This window comes from Oncorhynchus gorbuscha, linkage group LG10, assembly GCF_021184085.1.
Source record: "Oncorhynchus gorbuscha isolate QuinsamMale2020 ecotype Even-year linkage group LG10, OgorEven_v1.0, whole genome shotgun sequence".
NCBI classification, from domain to species: domain Eukaryota; kingdom Metazoa; phylum Chordata; class Actinopteri; order Salmoniformes; family Salmonidae; genus Oncorhynchus; species Oncorhynchus gorbuscha.
Window position 1 is genome coordinate 92,512,681 of NC_060182.1, and position 23,721 is coordinate 92,536,401.

General features: G+C 45.1%; 1 protein-coding gene across 1 annotated transcript in view; it reads right to left on the bottom strand.

Annotated features, from left to right (window-relative positions):
• tpo (thyroid peroxidase) overlaps nt 1–23,721 on the bottom strand; it is a 65,692-nt gene that overhangs the window by 30,682 nt on the left and 11,289 nt on the right. The window contains exons 4-9 of the mRNA XM_046367731.1: nt 16,434–16,640; nt 15,741–16,259; nt 10,090–10,348; nt 6,997–7,167; nt 6,587–6,824; nt 5,927–6,135 (exon numbers count right to left, since the gene is read on the bottom strand). Coding sequence (XP_046223687.1) covers nt 5,927–6,135; nt 6,587–6,824; nt 6,997–7,167; nt 10,090–10,348; nt 15,741–16,259; nt 16,434–16,640 — 1,603 coding nt within the window. The remainder of the gene's footprint in view (nt 1–5,926; nt 6,136–6,586; nt 6,825–6,996; nt 7,168–10,089; nt 10,349–15,740; nt 16,260–16,433; nt 16,641–23,721) is intronic.

The window sequence follows — 23,721 nt, forward strand, 5'->3', positions numbered from 1 at the left end:
GGGTCCACAGAGTCATATGTCCCCTCACATTTGTCCTGTTAAAAAAATAAGTATAATTGTGTTGTTGTTGTTGTTTCTGTGTAATAATACTAGCCACCTAGCAATTTCTAGCTAGCCCAGATATGCTACCAAGAGGCAATTTCAGGCTATCAATCAAGTTAGAGTAGCTAGCTTGTCTAACTATTTTGCCTGCTGGCAATGTTGGTCGACTTTAGAAAAGCAAACAATTACTGAATAAGACTCCCCATTCCCCTCAAATTTTTGGTGTGCATGACGCCCCTGAACATGATCCAGTGGTATGAGTCTCTCTCTCTGGTCTCTCTCTCTCTGGTCTCTCTCTCTGGTCTCTCTCTGGTCTCTCTCTGGTCTCTCTCTCTCTGGTCTCTCTCTCTCTGGTCTCTCTCTCTCTGGTCTCTCTCTCTCTGGTCTCTCTCGCTCTGTTCTCTCTCTCTCTGGTCTCTCTCTCTCTCTGGTCTCTCTCTCTCTCTGGTCTCTCTCTCTCTGGTCTCTCTCTCTTTGGTCTCTCTCTGGTCTCTCTCTCTCTGGTCTCTCTTTCTCTCTCTTTCTCTCTCTCTGGTGTCTTTCTGGTCTCTCTCTGGTCTCTCTCTCTCTCACTGGTCTCTCTCTCTGGTCTCTCGCTCTCTCTCTCTCTCTCTCTCTCTCTCTCTCTCTCTCTCTCTCTCTCTCTCTCTCTGGTCTCTCTCTCTCTCTCTCTCTCTCTCTCTCTCTCTCTCTCTCTCTCTCTGTCTCTCTCTCTCTCTCTCTCTCTCTCTCTCTCTCTCTCTGGTCTCTCTCTCTGGTCTCTCTCTCTCTCTAGTCTCTTGGCCCAACTTATGACGTATTTCCCAAACACAATTACAATCGCTTATTTGTCTTTTAAGCATTTTAAGCATTTTTAAACACAGGCTTAACACCTAACAAACACTTTGTACCTTTTTAAAACACTTTTAACATCGACTAGGCCGTGCTGTTACCTCATATCCACAGTCATAATGCTTGCATTACGCCTGGAGAAAAAAACACTCAAATTTGCTCAACTTGCCACGGCTCAACGATTGGCTCAACTTACCCCAAGGCAAACATTTTGACTATATTAGCCCATGCAGCTAGAACGATGCACTTTCATAATAGATTTAGGACCTCATATTGAAGTTGATCGAGACCCCAACTGATGTATAGAACAATCTTAAAACTATCTACGTTGGTTTTAGATACAGGCATCATAAAACCTTCAATGCAGTACATTTCTTTGCCCTGGACGCAACTTGCTTACCACTTTTCCATGTGCTTTCTTCCATCACAGACTCCATTCAATTATTACGCCTTCCTAAATAGTAGGTCACATGATTCATTTGGTGTACGGTTTCCTAGAAACAAGGACGGCCCCATTTACCCCACTCTCCCCTACCAAGAACAGAAATGACATAGAGAGCGGAAACATGATTGACAGTGATTACGGCTGTGTCTTTTTTAATAAGTAACATAACACTGACCTCTTGTAACTTTATTCATCCCAAATACATTGAACTGAAGTACAATGATATTCACAAAGATAAAAAGGCGTTGCAGGTTGAAACAGTAGTTAAAATATACAGGATAAAAAGCATGAAAACATAGAGCAAAATAAAACAAAGACCAATGTTTTCATGGAGGATCTCTTGCTTCTCGTCTTAGCTGTAGTTGTCTGAAAATAAATTGGGAAATACAATGTGTATTCAATGTGTATTTCCTCAGGCTATGCAATCGCTCAAGAGACATAATTCCTATTTAAAATTCACAAAGTGACTGCAGTCGACATCGTGCTTTCACACTTTTCCCCCCACAATGGTGTTGCTTTAAGAGTACCAGTGGGGGGGGGGTTAAGAACCAAGGCAAGATGACACAGAAGTTAATACAGGGTGAGACAGATAGTACTGGGTGGATTAGATTTTCACTGGTAGTATCCTTGGTTACATCACAGAATTCAATATATTTGATTGGATGGAAGACTGATTTCCTCTCACTAACTACTGGTATTACGTTTCTTTTCAACTTGGCTTCTGATTGAAATTCTGTGATTCTGGTGCAGCGTAGAGGTGTAAAGTACTTAATTAAAGGAAAGAGTCACCCATTTTGAAAGTTATATTGTTTTTTTTCTACATCTCTGAATGATATTCTATTGATTCCCTGGGTCATTTCATTGCAGGGTAGCCTAGTGGTTAGAGCGTTAGACTTGTAACTGAAAGGTTGCAAGTTCAATCCCCCAAGCTGACAAGGTACAAATATGTTGTTCTGCCCCTGAACAAGGCAGTTAACCCACTGTTTCTAGGCCGTCATTGAAAATAAGAATTTGTTCTTAACTGACTTGCCTGGGAAAATAATAATAATGTTTTCATGTGTATCTGAGTTATTAGTGTTCAAGCAGGCAGATATCCAGCAGGAATGACGTAGTACTGTCTCTCTCAGTATGATGTAGTACTGTGGTAAAGTCTCTCTCAGTATGGCGTAGTACTGTGGTAAAGTCTCTCTCAGTATGACGTTGTATTGTGGTAAAGTCTCTCTCAGTATGACGTAGTACTGTGGTAAAGTCTCTCTCAGTATGACGTAGTACTGTGGTAAAGTCTCTCTCAGTAGTACTGTGGTAAAGTCTCTCTCAGTATGACGTAGTACTGTGGTATAGTCTCTCTCAGTATGATGTAGTACTGTGGTAAAGTCTCTCTCAGTATGACGTAGTACTGTGGTAAAGTCTCTCTCAGTAGTACTGTGGTAAAGTCTCTCTCAGTAGTACTGTGGTAAAGTCTCTCTCAGTATGGCGTAGTACTATGGTAAAGTCTCTCTCAGTATGACGTAGTACTGTGGTAAAGTCTCTCTCAGTAGTACTGTGGTAAAGTCTCTCTCAGTAGTACTGTGGTAAAGTCTCTCTCAGTAGTACTGTGGTAAAGTCTCTCTCAGTATGACGTAGTACTGTGGTAAAGTCTCTCTCAGTATGACGTAGTACTGTGGTAAAGTCTCTCTCAGTATGACGTAGTACTGTGGTAAAGTCTCTCTCAGTAGTACTGTGGTAAAGTCTCTCTCAGTAGTACTGTGGTAAAGTCTCTCTCAGCAGTACTGTGGTAAAGTCTCTCTCAGTATGACGTTGTATTGTGGTAAAGTCTCTCTCAGTAGTACTGTGGTAAAGTCTCTCTCAGTATGACGTAGTACTGTGGTAAAGTCTCTCTCAGTATGACGTAGTACTGTGGTAAAGTCTCTCTCAGTAGTACTGTGGTAAAGTCTCTCTCAGTATGACGTAGTACTGTGGTAAAGTCTCTCTCTCAGTATGACATAGTACTGTGGTAAAGTCTCTCTCACTACACTGGAAGTTAATAGAAACACAACTTTTAGATCTCTAAAACGTCTATCATACCTGTCAGATTTCAATACTGGGCGACGTCATAAATCTTCTCTCTGGGGCGGCAGGGTAGCCCAGTGGTTAGATCGTTGGACTAATAACCAGCAGGGTAGCCCAGTGGTTAGATCGTTGGACTAATAACCAGCAGGGTAGCCCAGTGGTTAGATCGTTGGACTAATAACCAGCAGGGTAGCCCAGTGGTTAGATCGTTGGACTAATAACCAGCAGGGTAGCCCAGTGGTTAGATCGTTGGACTAATAACCAGCAGGGTAGCCTAGTGGTTAGATTGTTGGACTAATAACCAGCAGGGTAGCCCAGTGGTTAGATCATTGGACTAATAACCAGCAGGGTAGCCCAGTGGTTAGATCGTTGGACTAATAACCAGCAGGGTAGCCTAGTGGTTAGATCGTTGGACTAATAACCAGCAGGGTAGCCCAGTGGTTAGCTCGTTGGACTAATAACCAGCAGGGTAGCCTAGTGGTTAGCTTGTTGGACTAATAACCAGCAGGGTAGCCTAGTGGTTAGCTCGTTGGACTAATAACCAGCAGGGTAGCCTAGTGGTTAGCTCGTTGGACTAATAACCAGCAGGGTAGCCTAGTGGTTAGATCGTTGGACTAGTAACCGGAAGGTTGCAAGTAAAAAAAACCCGAGCTGACAAGGTACAAATCTGGCGTTCTGCCCCTGAACAGGCAGTTAACCCACTGTTCCTAGGCCGTCATTGAAAATAAGAATTTGTTCTTAACTGACTTGCCTAGTTAAATAAAATTTAAATGAGCCATTTGATCATATTGTTGCGATATTCCAACCTGGAGAAATGTGTAATTTAACAGAGGATCAAGCACATTTCTATTTGTCTGCCTCTTTAGTCCAGGGTGCATTGCATGGTGCGGTTGCCAGAGATAGAAAGGAGGTACGCATCCAATGAATGAAGGAACGTATAACGCCCCACACCGACTCTCGACCAATCACGTTCACATTGTCATGCTGCGTTACAAGTTGCTAAATTAATCGTCACGCAACCCCTTCTCTCCAAGTCAGTGTGTATGTCGAGAAAATTTACTATTTTCCTCGAAAATACGTAACGTCACTGTTGCAAAGCTATACGATATTACAGATAGCAAGTTAATTATCTTACATCTCGGAAAATATTTGTAATGTTGTACTTCTAATGTTGGGTATTTGATCAAGCGAGCGCCCAATAGACTCCCATTCACTCCTTGAGGGAGAGCGCTCTTTCTCCCAGAATCGCCCAGAATGAACAGTGCAGCCCATTCATGTACCATTGACGTTTTCCATCTCCTCAAAAGTATATCTATCTGCCATTGCTAATGTTAGACCCACATCAATATACAGGCTAGTGAGATTGAAGACTCTTAAATTGATAGTGCAGTTTGTTTGGCCGATTTTTACAGCTAACTAGCTACTTTACATGCTGATATTGGCTTTGATATTATTGTGTGCAGCTACCTAGCTAGCTAGTCAGCCCATACAGAGATCATTGCATTGTGGATTTCGTAGTCGACTTGAGCTGCAACATATTTCCACAATGATTTCCCATGTTGCTACCAATCATATTATAACGGCAAAATTAAACATTTGTTTATAAAAATATTAGTCTCACATATTAGTGTTATTTAACATTAATGAGGGGTTCTGGGTGGATTTGTCCTTTAAATAAAACATTTTTGAAGTACTACTTAAGTAGTTTTTGGGGATATCTGTACTTTACTATTTATATTTTTGACAACTTTTACTTCACTACATTCCTAAAGAAAATAATATATTTTTTACACCAGACATTTTCCCCTGATACCCAAAAGTACTCGTTACATTTCGAAGGCTCGGGCAGGACAGCAAAATGGTCCAATTCACACACCTATCAAAATAACGCACCTATCAATATAACACACCTATCAATATAACACACCTATCAATATAACACACCTATCAAAATAACACACCTATCAATATAACACACCTATCAAAATAACACACCTATCAATATAACACCTATCAATATAACACACCTATCAAAATAACACACCTATCAATATAACACACCTATCAATATAACACACCTATCAATATAACACACCTATCAAAATAACACACCTATCAATATAACACACCTATCAAAATAACACACCTATCAATATAACACACCTATCAATATAACACACCTATCAAAATAACACACCTATCAATATAACACACCTATCAAAATAACACACCTATCAATATAACACACCTATCAAAATAACACACCTATCAAAATAACACACCTATCAATATAACACACCTATCAAAATAACACACCTATCAATATGACACGTGTTCATCTGCCTCTGATCTGGCAGACTCACTAAACCACAAAATACTGCGTTTGTAAATGACATCATACCTGGGTCCTACAGCTCAGTTGGTAGAGCATGGCGCTTGTAACGCCAGGGTAGTGGGTTCGATCCCCGGGACCACCCATACGTATAATGTATGCACACATGACTGTAAGTCGCTTTGGATAAAAGCGTCTGCTAAATGGCATATATTATTATATTATACCTGGGCTAGGCTCCTCTCTCCAGGCCTCCAAGTTCATTGATGGCATATTGTCACACAAGAGAAAACCGTCAGGGTATTTCCCAAACCTGAAGGGGTCAAGAGGGACCTCTTTCACTTCACTGTTGTCACAGATCACGCGAGATAGAGAATGCCTTAGTAGTTCCACCCTCTGACCCAGTGTAAACACACCCTCACTCTCCCACCAGAACCTGAAAAAAAACACACAGTAATTGATAATAATACCTATCAAAATAACACACCTATCAAAATAACACACCTATCAAAATAACACACACTATCAATATCGTCAAAAGAAGCTTCAGAATATAGTATACTTAGGGGTCCAAGCAGCAAATACTACAACAATACATTGTGTATGTATTTATTTTACCTTTATTTAACCAGGCAAGTCAGTTAAGAACAAATTCTTATTTTCAATGACAGGAACAGTGGGTTAACTGTCTGTTCAGGGGCAGAACGACAGATTTGTACCTTGTCAGCTCGGGGGTTTGAACTTGCAACCTTTTGGTTACTAGTCCAACGCTCTAACCACTAGGCTACCCTGCCGCCCCACGTACTATCAGTTACCTTCCAAACCCCTCCATGGATATAGTCTATGTTTTCTAAGTAGCATCTGTTCACGTGTTTCAAAAAACTCACCTGTCCCCATCTCGAATCATCTTTATCTGTTTTCCAATGAGACATGAAAAGAGTGGACCAGTCCTGGAGCCAGGCAGAGGTTCCTCTACCAGTCCTCCTAGCCACACGTCAATGTTGTCAGGATGTCGAAACAGGTCCATGATCTTCCCAACAACACTTGCATCTTTTACAACTTCTCTGAAGTCGTCTCGAGTCTCTATTCTGTCCAGTCCACAGAACGTCCTCCAGTCATTGTAACCTGGGACGTAATTATGGTGCAATTGCATTATGCCTGCTTACTAGAGGATTCAAAACAGATCTTCACAGTGAAGTTGTGCAGAGCGATTAATACCGTAATTATGGGTTGGATTTCAAAAAGATTTAGTTTAAATTGTCCTAATTATTGACTCCTGTTTATGGGTAACACTGACCTGGAAGTCCATGATCACGTCCCCTCTGCAGGTTGAGTGCGGCCAAGTCCAAGCCGCCTGGGACAGTAAGCACAACCAGTCTCTCTGTCAGCTCCTCTGTCAGTAGGTTTTCTGGGCTCACTACAGTCGCCGGCGTCCCCAACAGGCCTCGGAGGACTGGCTCTAGTCCACCTTTCGTGAAAAAAAAAAGATCACAACATTTCACAATACACTATAAACACATTATTCTCCGCAAATACTTCCAGTCAAATTAGTTCTAGGGTAGTTATGTAAGTTTCTCATGCCTCCAGCAGAGCTAGTTATGTGAATATGATCCCTTTCATTGCAATAAAATGCATATCTGTGGGGCTAAATCATTCAGTCTGCTAGTAACCACTGAGAACTGGCTTTGGCTGGTATAGGTATGCATCACTTTGGATGTTTAGTAATGTATTCTGCTCACATGATTATTCCTATTTAAAATTCCAAATAACAGTGCCAAGAGTCTCTGTCAGATTAACAATATCCCATGAACAGTACTAAGAGCACTAAGAGTACTTTAAAAAGGGAGTCGCCATGTCAACTGTAGTAAGGTACATGTAGTTATAGACTTCAGAGGTTACATTAAGTAAAGGTGGCCAGTCTGGGTATGTACTGCACAAAAACATCATGCTGTATAGCCTGAAATGAGACTCCTGTGATAGCCTTTACCAAAACAGAGGTTACATTAAGTAGAGGTGGCCAGTCTGGGTATGTAAACATCATGCTGTATAGCCTGAAATGAGACTCCTGTGATAGCCTTTACCAAAACAGAGGTTACATTAAGTAGAGGTGGCCAGTCTGGGTATGTAAACATCATGCTGTATAGCCTGAAATGAGACTCCTGTGATGGCCTTTACCAATGAGACTCCTGTGATGGCCTTTACCAATGAGACTCCTGTGATGGCCTTTACCAATGAGACTCCTGTGATAGCCTTTACCAATGAGACTCCTGTGATGGCTTTTACCAATGAGACTCCTGTGATAGCCTTTACCAATGAGACTCCTGTGATGGCCTTTACCAATGAGACTCCTGTGATAGCCTGAAATGAGACTCCTGTGATGGCCTTTACCAATGAGACTCCTGTGATGGCTTTTACCAATGAGACTCCTGTGATGGCCTTTACCAAAACAGAGGTGGAGGGACACCCGTTGTTATTGTTTCAACTAAGATTTGGCCCTTTGAAGTGTTTAGTATGCAACAGTCCACCCTATTAGTTCCAATCGTAATTTATTAATTTATTAAATTGAACCTTTATTTAACTAGGCAAGTCAGTTAAGAACAAATTCTTATTTACAATGACAGCCTACCGGGGAATAGTGGGTTTACTGCCTCGTTCAGGGGCAGAACGACAGATTTTTACCTTGTCAGCTCGGGGATTCAATCCAGCAACCTTTCGGTTATTGGTCCATACAGCTCGAACCACTAGGCTACCTGCCACCTCTACACTCTAACCACTAGGCTACCTGCCACCTCTACACTCTAACCACTAGGCTACCTGCCACCTCTACACTCTAACCACTAGGCTACCTGCCACCTCTACACTCGAACCACTAGGCTACCTGCCACCTCTACACTCTAACCACTAGGCTACCTGCACCTCTACACTCTAACCACTAGGCTACCTGCCACCTCTACACTCTAACCACTAGGCTACCTGCCACCTCTACACTCGAACCACTAGGCTACCCTGCCATCTCTACACTCTAACCACTAGGCTACCTGCCACCTCTACACTCTAACCACTAGGCTACCTGCCACCTCTACACTCTAACCACTAGGCTACCTGCCACCTCTACACTCTAACCACTAGGCTACCTGCCACCTCTACACTCTAACCACTAGGCTACCTGCCACCTCTACACTCTAACCACTAGGCTACCTGCCACCTCTACACTCTAACCACTAGCCTACCCTGCCACCTCTACACTCTAACCACTAGGCTACCTGCCACCTCTACACTCTAACCACTAGGCTACCTGCACCTCTACACTCTAACCACTAGGCTACCTGCCACCTCTACACTCTAACCACTAGGCTACCTGCCACCTCTACACTCTAACCACTAGGCTACCTGCACCTCTACACTCTAACCACTAGGCTACCTGCCACCTCTACACTCTAACCACTAGGCTACCTGCACCTCTACACTCTAACCACTAGGCTACCTGCCACCTCTACACTCTAACCACTAGGCTACCTGCCACCTCTACACTCGAACCACTAGGCTACCCTGCCATCTCTACACTCTAACCACTAGGCTACCTGCCACCTCTACACTCTAACCACTAGGCTACCTGCCACCTCTACACTCTAACCACTAGGCTACCTGCCACCTCTACACTCTAACCACTAGGCTACCTGCCACCTCTACACTCTAACCACTAGGCTACCTGCCACCTCTACACTCTAACCGCTAGCCTACCCTGCCACCTCTACACTCTAACCACTAGGCTACCTGCCACCTCTACACTCTAACCACTAGGCTACCTGCACCTCTACACTCTAACCACTAGGCTACCTGCCACCTCTACACTCTAACCACTAGGCTACCTGCCACCTCTACACTCTAACCACTAGGCTACCTGCCACCTCTACACTCTAACCACTAGGCTACCTGCCACCTCTACACTCTAACCACTAGGCTACCTGCACCTCTACACTCTAACCACTAGGCTACCTGCCACCTCTACACTCTAACCACTAGGCTACCTGCACCTCTACACTCTAACCACTAGGCTACCTGCCACCTCTACACTCTAACCACTAGGCTAACTGCCACCTCTACACTCTAGCCACTAGGCTACCTGCCACCTCTACAGCTCTAACTACTAGGCTACCTGCCACCCCTACACTCTAACCACTAGGCTACCTGCACCTCTACACTCTAACCACTAGGCTACCTGCCACCTCTACACTCTAACCACTAGGCTACCTGCCACCTCTACACTCTAACCACTAGGCTACCTGCCACCTCTACACTCTAACCACTAGGCTACCTGCCACCTCTACACTCTAACCACTAGGCTACCTGCCACCCCGAAGTATGTATGCAGCATATGAGAATTACCAACCCTCTTTGATGAGTCGCCAGGGACTGAAGAAAGTCTTATGCAGACTCAAAGAGGAGAAGTGTTCATGTTCCTGGAAGCTCTGGTTGAGTCTCCGGAGAACTGAGGGAATAGTGGCATGGCCGAATCGGAATGCAGCAGTCGAGAATACATTGGAGGCTGAGGGCTCTGTAGTTGCATCATAGCCCCCATAGGGACCAATGTAAAGATCAAAAGCCTCTCTTCCAATAATTTTGGGAACATAATCCCTGGTGGTTATAATCTGGGGGCAAATACAGAACAAAGCAAAAAGGAGACTTTAATTATTATTTTTTAAGAATACATTGTGCAATCTACAAGTTTCTATGTCCAGTCCATTAAAAATATATATTTACTGTAGTCCAAGTTGGGACAGGACACGTTACCCTCAGGGTTCAGATTAATGCACTGCCACCAGATATCCTTGCAGAAAATTAGCAAGATTATCTAGGACAGGCTGTATACATTCATCTGAATATATTCTACTGAGATGGTATTTTTGGATATCTTATGCGAGCTTGGAGATATTGTTTATTTGTTGCCCTGTGGTTAACCTCAGAAAATGTCATTTGGCCTCAATGTAAATAATCTATTGTGTCATTTTGGAGTAACTTTTATTGTAAATAAGAATAGAAAATGTTTCTTAAAACGCCTACATTAATGTGGATGCTACCAAGATTTAGGATCATCATGAATGAATCCTGAATAATAATGAGTGAGAAAGTTACACATGCACAAATATCATACCCACAAGACATGCTAAACCTCTCACCATTACAATAACAGGGGAGGTTAGCATTTCATATCATACCCCCACGACATGCTAACCTCTCACCATTACAATAACAGGGGAGGTTAGCATTTTATATCATACCCCCACGACATGCTAACCTCTCACCATTACAATAACAGGGGAGGTTAGCATTTCATATCATACCCCCACGACATGCTAACATCTCACCATTACAATAACAGGGGGATGTTAGCATTTTATATCATACCCCCACGACATGCTAACATCTCACCATTACAATAACAGGGGAAGGTTAGCATTTCATATCATACCCCAACGACATGCTAACATCTCACCATTACAATAACAGAGGAGGTTAGCATTTCATATCATACCCCCAAGACATGCTAACCTCTCACCATTACAATAACAGGGGAGGTTAGCATTTCATATCATACCCCCACGACCTGCTAACCTCTCACCATTACAATAACAGGGGAGGTTAGCATTTCATATCATACCCCCAAGACATGCTAACCTCTCACCATTACAATAACAGGGGACGTTAGCATTTCATATCATACCCCCACGACATGCTAACATCTCACCATTACAATAACAGGGGGAGGTTAGCATTTTATATCATACCCCCACGACATGCTAACATCTCACCATTACAATAACAGGGGAAGGTTAGCATTTCATATCATACCCCCACGACATGCTAACATCTCACCATTACAATAACAGGGGAGGTTAGCATTTCATATCATACCCCCAAGACATGCTAACCTCTCACCATTGCAATACCAGGGGAGGTTAGCATTTCATATCATACCCCCAAGACATGCTAACCTCTCACCATTACAATAACAGGGAAGGTTTGCATTTATGTGGGGCTATGTGTCTGTAACTTTCTCCCTCATCACTATTCACGATTCATTCTGCATTATCTGTAATCCTGGTAGCATCCACATTAATGTAGAAGTGTTCAATTACATTGAAAGTGACTCCAAAATGAAAAAGAAAATCATTCATTTCTATTGGGCAGAAAATAATCTGAAACACAAACCAAAACAAAGAGCAAATGCATCCAACACATGGGTAGAGTCACAAGCTTGATGTATTCTATGAGTGCTGTGGATATTGGACCAAAACACTTCACTTTCACTGCTTTAATACACATCAGTGAATTTGTCCTAATATGTTTTCTCCCCTAAAATGGGGGGGACTATGTACAAAAAGTGCTATAATTTCACAACACTTCACCCGATATGAATGAAAATACCCTCAATCTACACTTTAAAATCACAGTCATGGGTTTATTTCAATCCACATTTTTGGAGTATAGAGCCATGAGAAGAAAAAAATGCTTCACCGTCCCAATAATTACAGAGGACACTGTATCACACACAGAGACTGCAGTATGTACAGGGCACTGTATCACACACAGAGACTGCAGTATGTACAGGGCACTGTATCACACACAGAGACTGCAGTATGTACAGGGCACTGTATCACACACAGAGACTGCAGTATGTACAGGGCACTGTATCACACACAGAGACTGCAGTATGTACAGGGCACTGTATCACACACAGAGACACTGCAGTATGTACAGGGCACTGTATCACACACAGAGACACTGCAGTATGTACAGGGCACTGTATATCACACAGACACTGCAGTATGTACAGGGCACTGTATCACACACACAGACACTGCAGTATGTACAGGGCACTGTATCACACACAGAGACACTGCAGTATGTACAGGGCACTGTATCACACACAGAGACTGCAGTATGTACAGGGCACTGTATCACACACAGAGACACTGCAGTCTGTACAGGGCACTGTATCACACACAGAGACACTGCAGTATGTACAGGGCACTGTATCACACACAGAGACACTGCAGACTGTACAGGGCACTGTATCACACACAGAGACACTGCAGACTGTACAGGGCACTGTATCACACACAGAGACACTGCAGTATGTACAGGGCACTGTATATCACACAGAGACTGCAGTATGTACAGGGCACTGTATCACACACAGAGACACTGCAGTATGTACAGGGCACTGTATATCACACAGAGACTGCAGTATGTACAGGGCACTGTATCACACACAGAGACACTGCAGTATGTACAGGGCACTGTATATCACACAGAGACTGCAGTATGTACATTAAGTATGTGAAGCCTTGCTCCCTTCACACAGACAGATAATTTGATCATCTTATAGAAAATCAACCCTTCGGAGACTTTGTTGAAACAACTGTATTCTGGTGGTTGATGCACTCATTTAACTTCTCTCCAACAAGACATCATATATTCTCTCCCTGTCATTTCAATGTAAGGAGGGCTGGGTTACGCTTAGCCTTACAGATTCTTCTTTGACCAATATAACACCGTTTTTATCCCGTTGAGACAGGCGACAGTATTTAGTAGTCTACCTGGCCTTTAATCTAGATAATTCCCTGTCTCTGTGGTCACGGGGGATTCCTAAGCAGTTAAAACGAACACCACGAGGGTTATAGTGTTATCCTTATATCCACTCTGGGATTGCCATGGGGCCATTTTCTATCACATTTTGAAATGGCAGAAATCCATGCAGGCGATTCGGTTCGACCTCATTCTATGCCAGATGGACTAAGCAAGCATGTTCATCCCCTCTTGACTTTCTAAACTGACCTTCGACCTGTAAAGATAAGAAGTGAACGAAACAATATCAACGATTTTACAGTTACAGTTCATTTAAGGAACTCTATCCATTTAAATAACTTCAGTACGCTTTAACATGACTGGGCAGGGGCACAACCATGATTGGGCCTTGGAGGGAATAGGCCAACCACTCGGGAGCCAGGCCCAGCCAATCAAAAGGCAGTTTTCCCCATCGAAAGGGCTTTATTACAGACAGATATGCTCCTCAGACGATCCCGCAGGTGATCCTGTCGTTCTGCCCTTGAACAGGCAGGCCGTCATTGAAAATAAGAATTTGTCCTTAACTGACTTGCCTGGTTAAATAAAGGTAACATTTTTTTTAAAGAAGCTGGATGTGGAGGTCCTGGGTTGGCGTAGTTATACGTGGTCTGTGGCTGTGGAGGTCCTGGGTTGGCGTAGTTACACGTGGTCTGTGGATGTGGAGGTCCTGGGTTGGCGTAGTTACACATGGTCTGTGGTTGTGGAGGTCCTGGGTTGGCGTAGTTACACGTGGTCTGTGGTTGTGGAGGTCCTGGGTTGGCGTAGTTACACGTGGTCTGTGGTTGTGGAGGTCCTGGGTTGGCGTAGTTACACGTGGTCTGTGGTTGTGGAGGTCCTGGGTTGGCGTAGTTACACGTGGTCTGTGGTTGTGGAGGTCCTGGGTTGGCGTAGTTACACGTGGTCTGTGGTTGTGGAGGTCCTGGGTTGGCGTAGTTACACATGGTGTGTGGTTGTGGAGGTCCTGGGTTGGCGTACTTACGTAGCTTCTCTCCAACAAGACATCATATGTTCTCTCCCTGTCATTTCAATGTAAGGAGGGCTGGTAGTTACACGTGGTCTGTGGTTGTGAGGCCAGTTGGACGTTCTGACAAATTCTCTAAAACAATGTTGGAGGTGGCTTATGGTAGAGAAATCAACATCAACAGCTCTGTTGGACAATCCTGTAGTCAGCATGCAAATTGCACGCTCCCTCAAAACATGAGACATCTGTGACATTGTGTTGTGTGACAACACTGCACATTTTAGAGTGGACTTTTATTTCCCCCCAGCACAAGGTGCACCTGTGTAATGATCACACTGTTTATTCAGCTTCTTGATACAACACACCTGTCAGGTGGATGGATCATCTTATCAAAGGAGAACTGTTCACCAACAGGGATGTTCATTAACCGAAATAAGCTTTTTGTGCGTATGGAAAAATGTGGGGATCTATGTGGGGATCTTTTATTTCAGCTCATGAAACATGGGACCAACACTTTACATGTTGCGTTTATATATTTTTGTTCAGTATAATTGATTACATCTTTTTTTTGTATTGACTAATGTAAGACCAATGGCCATTTTTAAGAAGTTATTTGTGCACTTTAAAATCAAACCCCATTCTGATACAGATAAGAACTCTGAATTAAGAGATTGACCTCTGACCTAAAATGAATATTTTTTTTACTTGGATAATGCTAATAACACTCTGATAATCGCACTACAATAAGTAACACCATACATCAGGAACCAGGAACTAGGGGTGCTGGGTCATCCCACAACAAAGACGTTCCATCATGTACAGTAGGAGTTGCCTGGTGCTGGGTCATCCCACAACAAAGACGTTCCATCATGTACAGTAGGTCTTGCCTGGTGCTGGGTCATCCCATAACAAAGACGTTCCATCATGTACAGTAGGTCTTGCCTGGTGCTGGGTCATCCCATAACAAAGACGTTCCATCATGTACAGTAGGTCTTGCCTGGTGCTGGGTCATCCCATAACAAAGACGTTCCATCATGTACAGTAGGTCTTGCCTGGTGCTGGGTCATCCCACAACAAAGACGTTCCATCATGTACAGTAGGTCTTGACTGGTGCTGGGTCATCCCATAACAAAGACGTTCCATCATGTACAGTAGGACTTGCCTGGTGCTGGGTCATCCCATAACAAAGACGTTCCATCATGTACAGTAGGTCTTGCCTGGTGCTGGGTCATCCCGTAACAAAGACGTTCCATCATGTACAGTAGGTCTTGCCTGGTGCTGGGTCATCCCACAACAAAGACGTTCCATCATGTACAGTAGGTCTTGCCTGGTGCTGGGTCATCCCATAACAAAGCAAGGCTCCCCCAAAGTGAAAATACTACATGACTATGTATTTTAATACAATTCATACAATATTATCGTGACGTTCCATCATGTACAGTAGGACTTGCCTGGTGCAGAGCTCCGATGATCTTGCGGGCCTCTTGGTAAATAATCTCTGAGCTCCAGTGTGGGTTGAGGCTATTCAAGGCCTCTGCGATTCTATTGTGTTCCCTCATCCACAAAGTGTGTAGAGCCGCCAGGGTCAGAACCTCATTCACCCTGCTGTCCCCAGCCAGGAAACAATCCACCCTTTCTCCCTGGGGATCCCCTGGATCTTGGAAGCATGGAGACGGGGTGTTGGGAACAAAAGGCAGGTAGGGTCTGCCACTACGGTCAGTGAATCTGCTGTTGACAGCCAGCCGACCCTCAGAGTTTGAGAGGTCTCGAAGGGCACTCTGTAAATATGGGGTGTGGCCATATACAGTGGATGCATCCAGGAAAGACGTGATCGAGTTCATTTGTTGGCGCTGTAGCACTTGTTTGATGTCCGTCGTCGCAGCCTGTGCATTACCGGAGAAGCAGGCTGGCGATGAACGAAAGAATGGCACACAGCTTCTGTTCCCAGACAGTTTGTCATCAGGGAATGTCTGTGAAAGAAAGAACACACCTTCGTCTGAGCCAAAAATGTTGTTTTCCAAAAGCTATATTTATATTTTACAACACTTTTGTCTCCTTCATTAAACGGGATTGGTAGGATTTGGGAAGCAGACAGACAACTGATGTGAAAGCGTATTCATTAGGGGTTGATTACGAGTGGTTACCTCAATAGGGAAACAGGGGTTTATGTTTTCACACGTCTTTAAACAGTCCAGTCCTCCCAAGAAAGCAGCTCTGCTTGTGCTTTGAGGAGTGAAGGATATGTCATGGTCGATGTACTGGCCCCAGTCCACTAGCATCTGACAATAAGCAGCATCTAGCAACATCGGTCCGCTGGAGCTCTGCAGTATCTTCTTGCTGACTTCATGTACCTGGTAAAACAGTGGGGACATGATGACTTCATGTACCTGGTAAAACAGTGGGGACATGATGACTTCATGTACCTGGTAAAACAGTGGGGACATGATGACTTCATGTACCTGGTAAAACAGTGGGGGCATGATGACTTCATGTACCTGGTAAAACAGTGGGGGCATGATGACTTCATGTACCTGGTAAAACAGTGGGGACATGATGACTTCATGTACCTGGTAATGCAGTGGGGACATGATGACTTCATGTACCTGGTAATGCAGTGTGGACATGATGAGGTTAGATGAGAAATGTTGATATTTTGGAGCCTCTGTGTGTTTGGTGGTTCTAAACTAGTCCTCGTACAGGATAATGAAGAAATCGACAGCTTCACTGTTCACAAACACAAGTACACTGCAAGCATGACCATAGCCCATGTCCTTGTCTCTCAACAAAGATGGCCTTTGAATAACATCTTAGATGTAAAAATCCCCTGTTTTAGGGGACCTGCATGGTTCTGGTACAGGTTTCAACCTGGCATATTTGCTTATAAATCAATCTGTGGAAACCATATATTGAAATGGCTTGCATTGAGCGATAGCCCTGGTTCTCACAGACACAGCAGTGCATATTTTCCACCTGTGGTACGTAGGATGTGAAATCTGACACCACTTGAAGTTGGGATGTCCCTCCTACCATTTAATTCTCTCTTCCGACTAGCCAACAACTCCTAGCTGAACCCTATGACACTGACAAAGCACATGCCACGTTCACATGCTAGTCGGAACTAGGACTCTCAGAAATGTTTGACTTGCTAACTTGTTAAACGGCGCATGTGGAAACGCGGCACCTTTACAACCAGTTAGCACGTGGAAACGCGGCACCTTTACAAGTGCCGCGTAGTGGGTTCAATCCCCGGGACCACCCATACGTAGAATGTATGCACACATGACTGTAAGTCGCTTTGGATAAAAGCGTCTGCTAAATGGCATATATTATTATATATATTATATTAACAGATAGACTGTTGAATGGAATGTACGATCACGATCATCAGTCTAAAGTGACGATTCTAAAAACCTGCTGTTTGTTTGAACAACAGTAGGAGAAAAGACCAGCACTGCCCAAGAACCAGGTGAAAAGAACATCATGGTTTCAGGCTGTTAGGCCGCTATGATGACGGAAAGCTTTGGGCTTTCTACCAGCAGGCTGCCTCTACCAGTAGGCTGCCTCTACCTGCAGGCTGCCTCTACCAGCAGGCTGCCTCTACCAGTAGGCTGCCTCTACCTGCAGGCTGCCTCTACCAGCAGGCTGCCTCTACCAGCAGGCTGCCTCTACCTGCAGGCTGCCTCTACCTGCAGGCTGCCTCTACCTGCAGGCTGCCTCTACTAGCAGGCAACCTCTACTAGCAGGCTACCTCTACTAGCAGGCTGCCTCTACTAGCAGGCTGCCTCTACCAACAGGCTGCCTCTACCAGCAGGCTGCCTCTACCAGCAGGCTGCCTCTACAAGCTTTGGGCTCTGGTTATTTGATAAATCTAGGAGTGTTCAAAGCACTTCATCGCTTGTAACACCTGTTTCTATCTAAATAGCTATGTGTATTGCATAAAGCTTGATAGTTGGCTCGTAGTAAGGATTAGTGAACTGTATCCAACCAAATGACAGCTATAATATTCTTCAGCATTTGGATATTAATGCAAACCTGGAGATTCCACCAACTAGGTGCTGTATTACCGTAGGCTACTTTGGGCCATTTGGTAGGATGGTCTCCCCAGTTGGTCTCCAGGAAAGATGAAAGGACATACAGTACCAGTCAACCGTTTAGACACACCTCGTCATTACAGGATTTTTCTTAATTTTTTACTATTTTCTACACTGTAGAATAATAGTGAAGACATCAAAACTATGGAATCATGCAGTAACCCAGAAAGTGTTAAAGAAATCCAAATATATTGTATATTTGTGATTCTTAAAAGTAGCCACCCTTTGCCTTGATGACAGCTTTGCACACTCTTTGCATTCTCTCAACCAGCTTCATGAGGTAATCACCTGGAATGCATTTCAATTGACAGGTGTGCCTTCCTAAAAGTACATTTGTGGAATTTCTTTACTTAATGTTTTTCAGCCAATCAGTTGTGTTGTGACAAGGTAGGGGTGGTATACAGAAGATAGCCCTATTTGGTAAAATACCAAGTCCATATTATGGCAAAAAAAGCTCAAGTAAGAAAAGATAAACAACAGTCCATCATTTCTTTAAGATATGAAGGTCAATCAATAATAGAACATGTCAAGTACTTTCAAAGTTTCTTCAAGTGCAGTCACAAAACACATCAAGCGCTATGATGAAACTGGCTCTCATGAGGACCACCACAGGAAAGGAAGACCCAGTATCAAGCCACAAGGCAAGACCCAAATGCATTCACAGGAGGCAGATGGTTGGAGTCTTACAATGTTTATTTATCATGCAGGTGAAAGAGGACCCAAAAGCGACTTAACAGAAACAGAGTTTATTCAAGTCCAAACAGGGAATAACAGAAATCCTCTAGTCTGTAGAGGGGAATAACAAGAGAAGCGGCCACAGACTGCAGGTCGCTTCGGGTAGGCGCAGGCCGTAGTTGACAGAGACACCTGCTCACACGCAGCATCTGATGAAGGCAAAAAACATGACAGGACAGGGCGATACACAATCACAGCAAAAACACGACAGGACAGGGCGATACGCAATCACAGCATGGTGAATACTAAACAAGGAACCGACGGGACAGGAACGGAACACAAAGGAATAAATAGGGACTCTAATCAGGGGAAAGGATCGGGAACAGGTGTGGGAAGACTAAATGATGATTAGGGGAATAGGAACAGCTGGGAGCAGGAACGGAACGATAGAGAGAAGAGAGAGCGAGAGAGTGAGAGAGGGAGGGGGAGAGAGAGGGATAGAAAGAGGGAAAGAACCAAATAAGACCAGCAGAGGGAAACGAATAGAATGGGGAGCACAGGGACAAGACATGATAATAAATGACAAACATGACATTATTAATCCAAAGGGGTAGGCAAGAGAATGGTCGTGGACAGGCAAAAGGTCAAAACCAGATCAGAGTCCAGGTGTCATGCAGGTAAAAGAGGACCCAAAAGCGACTTAACAGAAACAGAGTTTATTAAAGTCCAAAACGGAATAACAGAATTCCTCTAGACTTGTAGAGGGGAAACAACTGGAGAAGCGGCCACAGACTGCAGGTCGCTTCGGGTAGGCGCAGGCCGTAGTCGACTGAGACACCTGCTCACACGCAGCATCTGATGAAGGCACAAAACACGACAGGACAGGGTGATACACAATCACGGCAAAAACACGACAGGACAGGGCGAAACGCAATCACGGCATGGTGAATACAATACAAGGAACCGACGGAACAGGAACGGATCACAAAGGAATAAATAGGGACTCTAATCAGGGGAAAGGATCGGGAACAGGTGTGGGAAGACTAAATGATGATTAGGGGAATAGGAACAGCTGGGAGCAGGAACGGAACGACAGAGAGAAGAGAGAGCGAGAGAGTGAGAGAGGGAGGGGAGAGAGAGGGATAGAACCAAACAAGACCAGCAGAGGGAAACGAATAGCATGGGGAGCACAGGGACAAGACATGACAATAAATGACAAACATGACAGTACCCCCCACTCACCGAGCGCCTCCTGGCGCACTCGAGGAGGAATCCTGGCGGCAACGGAGGAAATCATCGATGAGCGAACGGTCCAGCACGTCCCGAGACGGAACCCAACTCCTCTCCTCAGGACCGTAACCCTCCCAATCCACTAGGTATTGGTGACCCCGTCCCGAGAACGCATGTCCATAATCTTATGTACCTTGTAAATAGGTGCGCTCTCGACAAGGACGGGAGGGGGGAGGGAAGACGAACGGGGGTGCGAAGAAAGGGCTTAACACAGGAGACATGGAAGACAGGATGGACGCGACGAAGATGTCGCGGAAGAAGCAGTCGCACAGCGACAGGATTGACGACCTGGGAGACACGGAACGGACCAATGAACCGCGGAGTCAACTTACGAGAAGCTGTCGTAAGAGGAAGGTTGCGAGTGGAAAGCCACACTCTCTGGCCGCAACAATACCTTGGACTCTTAATCCTGCGTTTATTGGCGGCTCTCACCGTCTGTGCCCTGTAACGGCAAAGTGCAGACCTCACCCTCCTCCAGGTGCGCTCACAACGTTGGACAAACGCTTGAGCGGAGGGAACGCTGGACTCGGCAAGCTGGGATGAGAACAGAGGAGGCTGGTAACCCAGACTACTCTGAAACGGAGATAACCCGGTAGCAGACGAAGGAAGCGAATTGTGAGCGTATTCTGCCCAGGGGAGCTGTTCTGCCCAAGACGCAGGGTTTCTGAAAGAAAGGCTGCGTAGTATGCGACCAATCGTCTGATTGGCCCTCTCTGCTTGACCGTTAGACTGGGGATGAAACCCGGAAGAGAGACTGACGGACGCACCAATCAAACGACAGAACTCCCTCCAAAACTGTGACGTGAATTGCGGGCCTCTGTCTGAAACGGCGTCTAACGGGAGGCCATGAATTCTGAATACATTCTCAATAATGATTTGTGCCGTCTCCTTAGCGGAAGGAAGTTTAGCGAGGGGAATGAAATGTGCCGCCTTAGAGAACCTATCGACAACCGTCAGAATCACAGTCTTCCCCGCAGACAAAGGCAGACCGGTAATGAAGTCTAAGGCAATGTGAGACCATGGTCGAGAAGGAATGGGGAGCGGTCTGAGACGACCGGCAGGAGGAGAGTTACCCGACTTAGTCTGCGCGCAGTCCGAACAAGCAGCCACGAAACGGCGCGTGTCACGCTCCTGAGTCGGCCACCAAAAGCGCTGGCGAATAGACGCAAGAGTGCCTCGAACACCGGGATGACCAGCTAACTTGGCAGAGTGAGCCCACTGAAGAACAGCCAGACGAGTGGAAACAGGAACGAAAAGGAGGTTACTAGGACAAGCGCGGCGACGCAGTGTGCGTGAGTGCTTGCTTAACCTGTCTTTCAATTCCCCAGACTGTTAACCCGACAACACGCCCATAAGGAAGAATCCCCTCGGGATCAGTAGAAGCCACAGAAGAACTAAACAGACGGGATAAGGCATCAGGCTTGGTGTTCTTGCTACCCGGACGGTAAGAAATCACAAACTCGAAACGAGCGAAAAACAACGCCCAACGAGCTTGACGGGCATTAAGTCGTTTGGCAGAACGGATGTACTCAAGGTTCTTATGGTCTGTCCAAACGACAAAAGGAACGGTCGCCCCCTCCAACCACTGTCGCCATTCGCCTAGGGCTAAGCGGATGGCGAGCAGTTCACGGTTACCCACATCATAGTTGCGCTCAGATGGCGACAGGCGATGAGAAAAATAAGCGCAAGGATGAACCTTATCGTCAGACTGGAAGCGCTGGGATAGGATGGCTCCCACGCCTACCTCTGAAGCGTCAACCTCGACAATGAATTGTCTAGTGACGTCAGGAGTAACGAGGATAGGAGCGGACGTAAAACGTTCTTTTAGAAGATCAAAAGCTCCTGGGCGGAACCGGACCACTTAAAACACGTCTTGACAGAAGTAAGAGCTGTGAGAGGGGCAGCAACTTGACCGAAATTACGAATGAAACGCCGATAGAAATTAGCGAAACCTAAAAAGCGCTGCAACTCGACACGTGACCTTGGAACGGGCCAATCACTGACAGCTTGGACCTTAGCGGAATCCATCTGAATGCCTTCAGCGGAAATAACGGAACCGAGAAAAGTAACGGAGGAGACATGAAAAGAGCACTTCTCAGCCTTTACGTAGAGACAATTCTCTAAAAGGCGCTGTAGAACACGTCGAACGTGCTGAACATGAATCTCGAGTGACGGAGAAAAAATCAGGATATCGTCAAGATAGACAAAAACAAAAATGTTCAGCATGTCTCTCAGAACATCATTAACTAATGCCTGAAAAACAGCTGGCGCATTGGCGAGACCGAACGGCAGAACCCGGTACTCAAAATGCCCTAACGGAGTGTTAAACGCCGTTTTCCACTCGTCCCCCTCTCTGATGCGCACGAGATGGTAAGCGTTACGAAGGTCCAACTTAGTAAAGCACCTGGCTCCCTGCAGAATCTCGAAGGCTGATGACATAAGGGAAGCGGATAACGATTCTTAACCGTTATGTCATTCAGCCCTCGATAATCACGCAGGGGCGCAGAGTACCGTCCTTCTTTTTAACAAAAAAGAACCCCGCCCCGGCCGGAGAAGAAGAAGGCACTATGGTACCGGCGTCAAGAGACACAGACAAATAATCCTCGAGAGCCTTACGTTCGGGAGCCGACAGAGAGTATAGTCTACCTCGAGGAGGAGTGGTCCCCGGAAGGAGATCAATACTACAATCATACGACCGGTGAGGAGGAAGGGAGTTGGCTCGGGACCGACTGAAGACCGTGCGCAGATCATGATATTCCTCCGGCACTCCTGTCAAATCGCCAGGTTCCTCCTGAGAAGTAGGGACAGAAGAAATGGGAGGGATGGCAGACATTAAACACTTCACATGACAAGAAACGTTCCAGGATAGGATAGAATTACTAGACCAATTAATAGAAGGATTATGACATACAAGCCAGGGGTGACCCAAAACAACAGGTGTAAACGGTGAACGGAAAATCAAAAAGAAATAGTCTCACTGTGGTTACCAGATACTGTGAGAGTTAAAGGTAGTGTCTCAAATTTGATACTGGGAAGATGACTACCATCTAAGGCAAACATGGGCGTAGGCCTGTCTAACGGTCTGAAAGGAATGTTATGTTTCCGAGCCCATGCTTCGTCCATGAAACAACCCTCAGCCCCAGAGTCAATCAAAGCACTGCATGTAGCACCCGAACCGGTCCAGCGTAGATGGACCGACATAGTAGTACAAGATCTAGATGAAGGGACCTGAGTAGTAGCGCTCACCAGTAGCCCTCCGCTTACTGATGGGCTCTGGCCTCTTACTGGACATGAATTAACAAAATGTCCAGCAACTCCGCAATAGAGGCACAGGCGGTTGGTGATCCTCCGTTCCCTCTCCTTATTCGAGATGCGA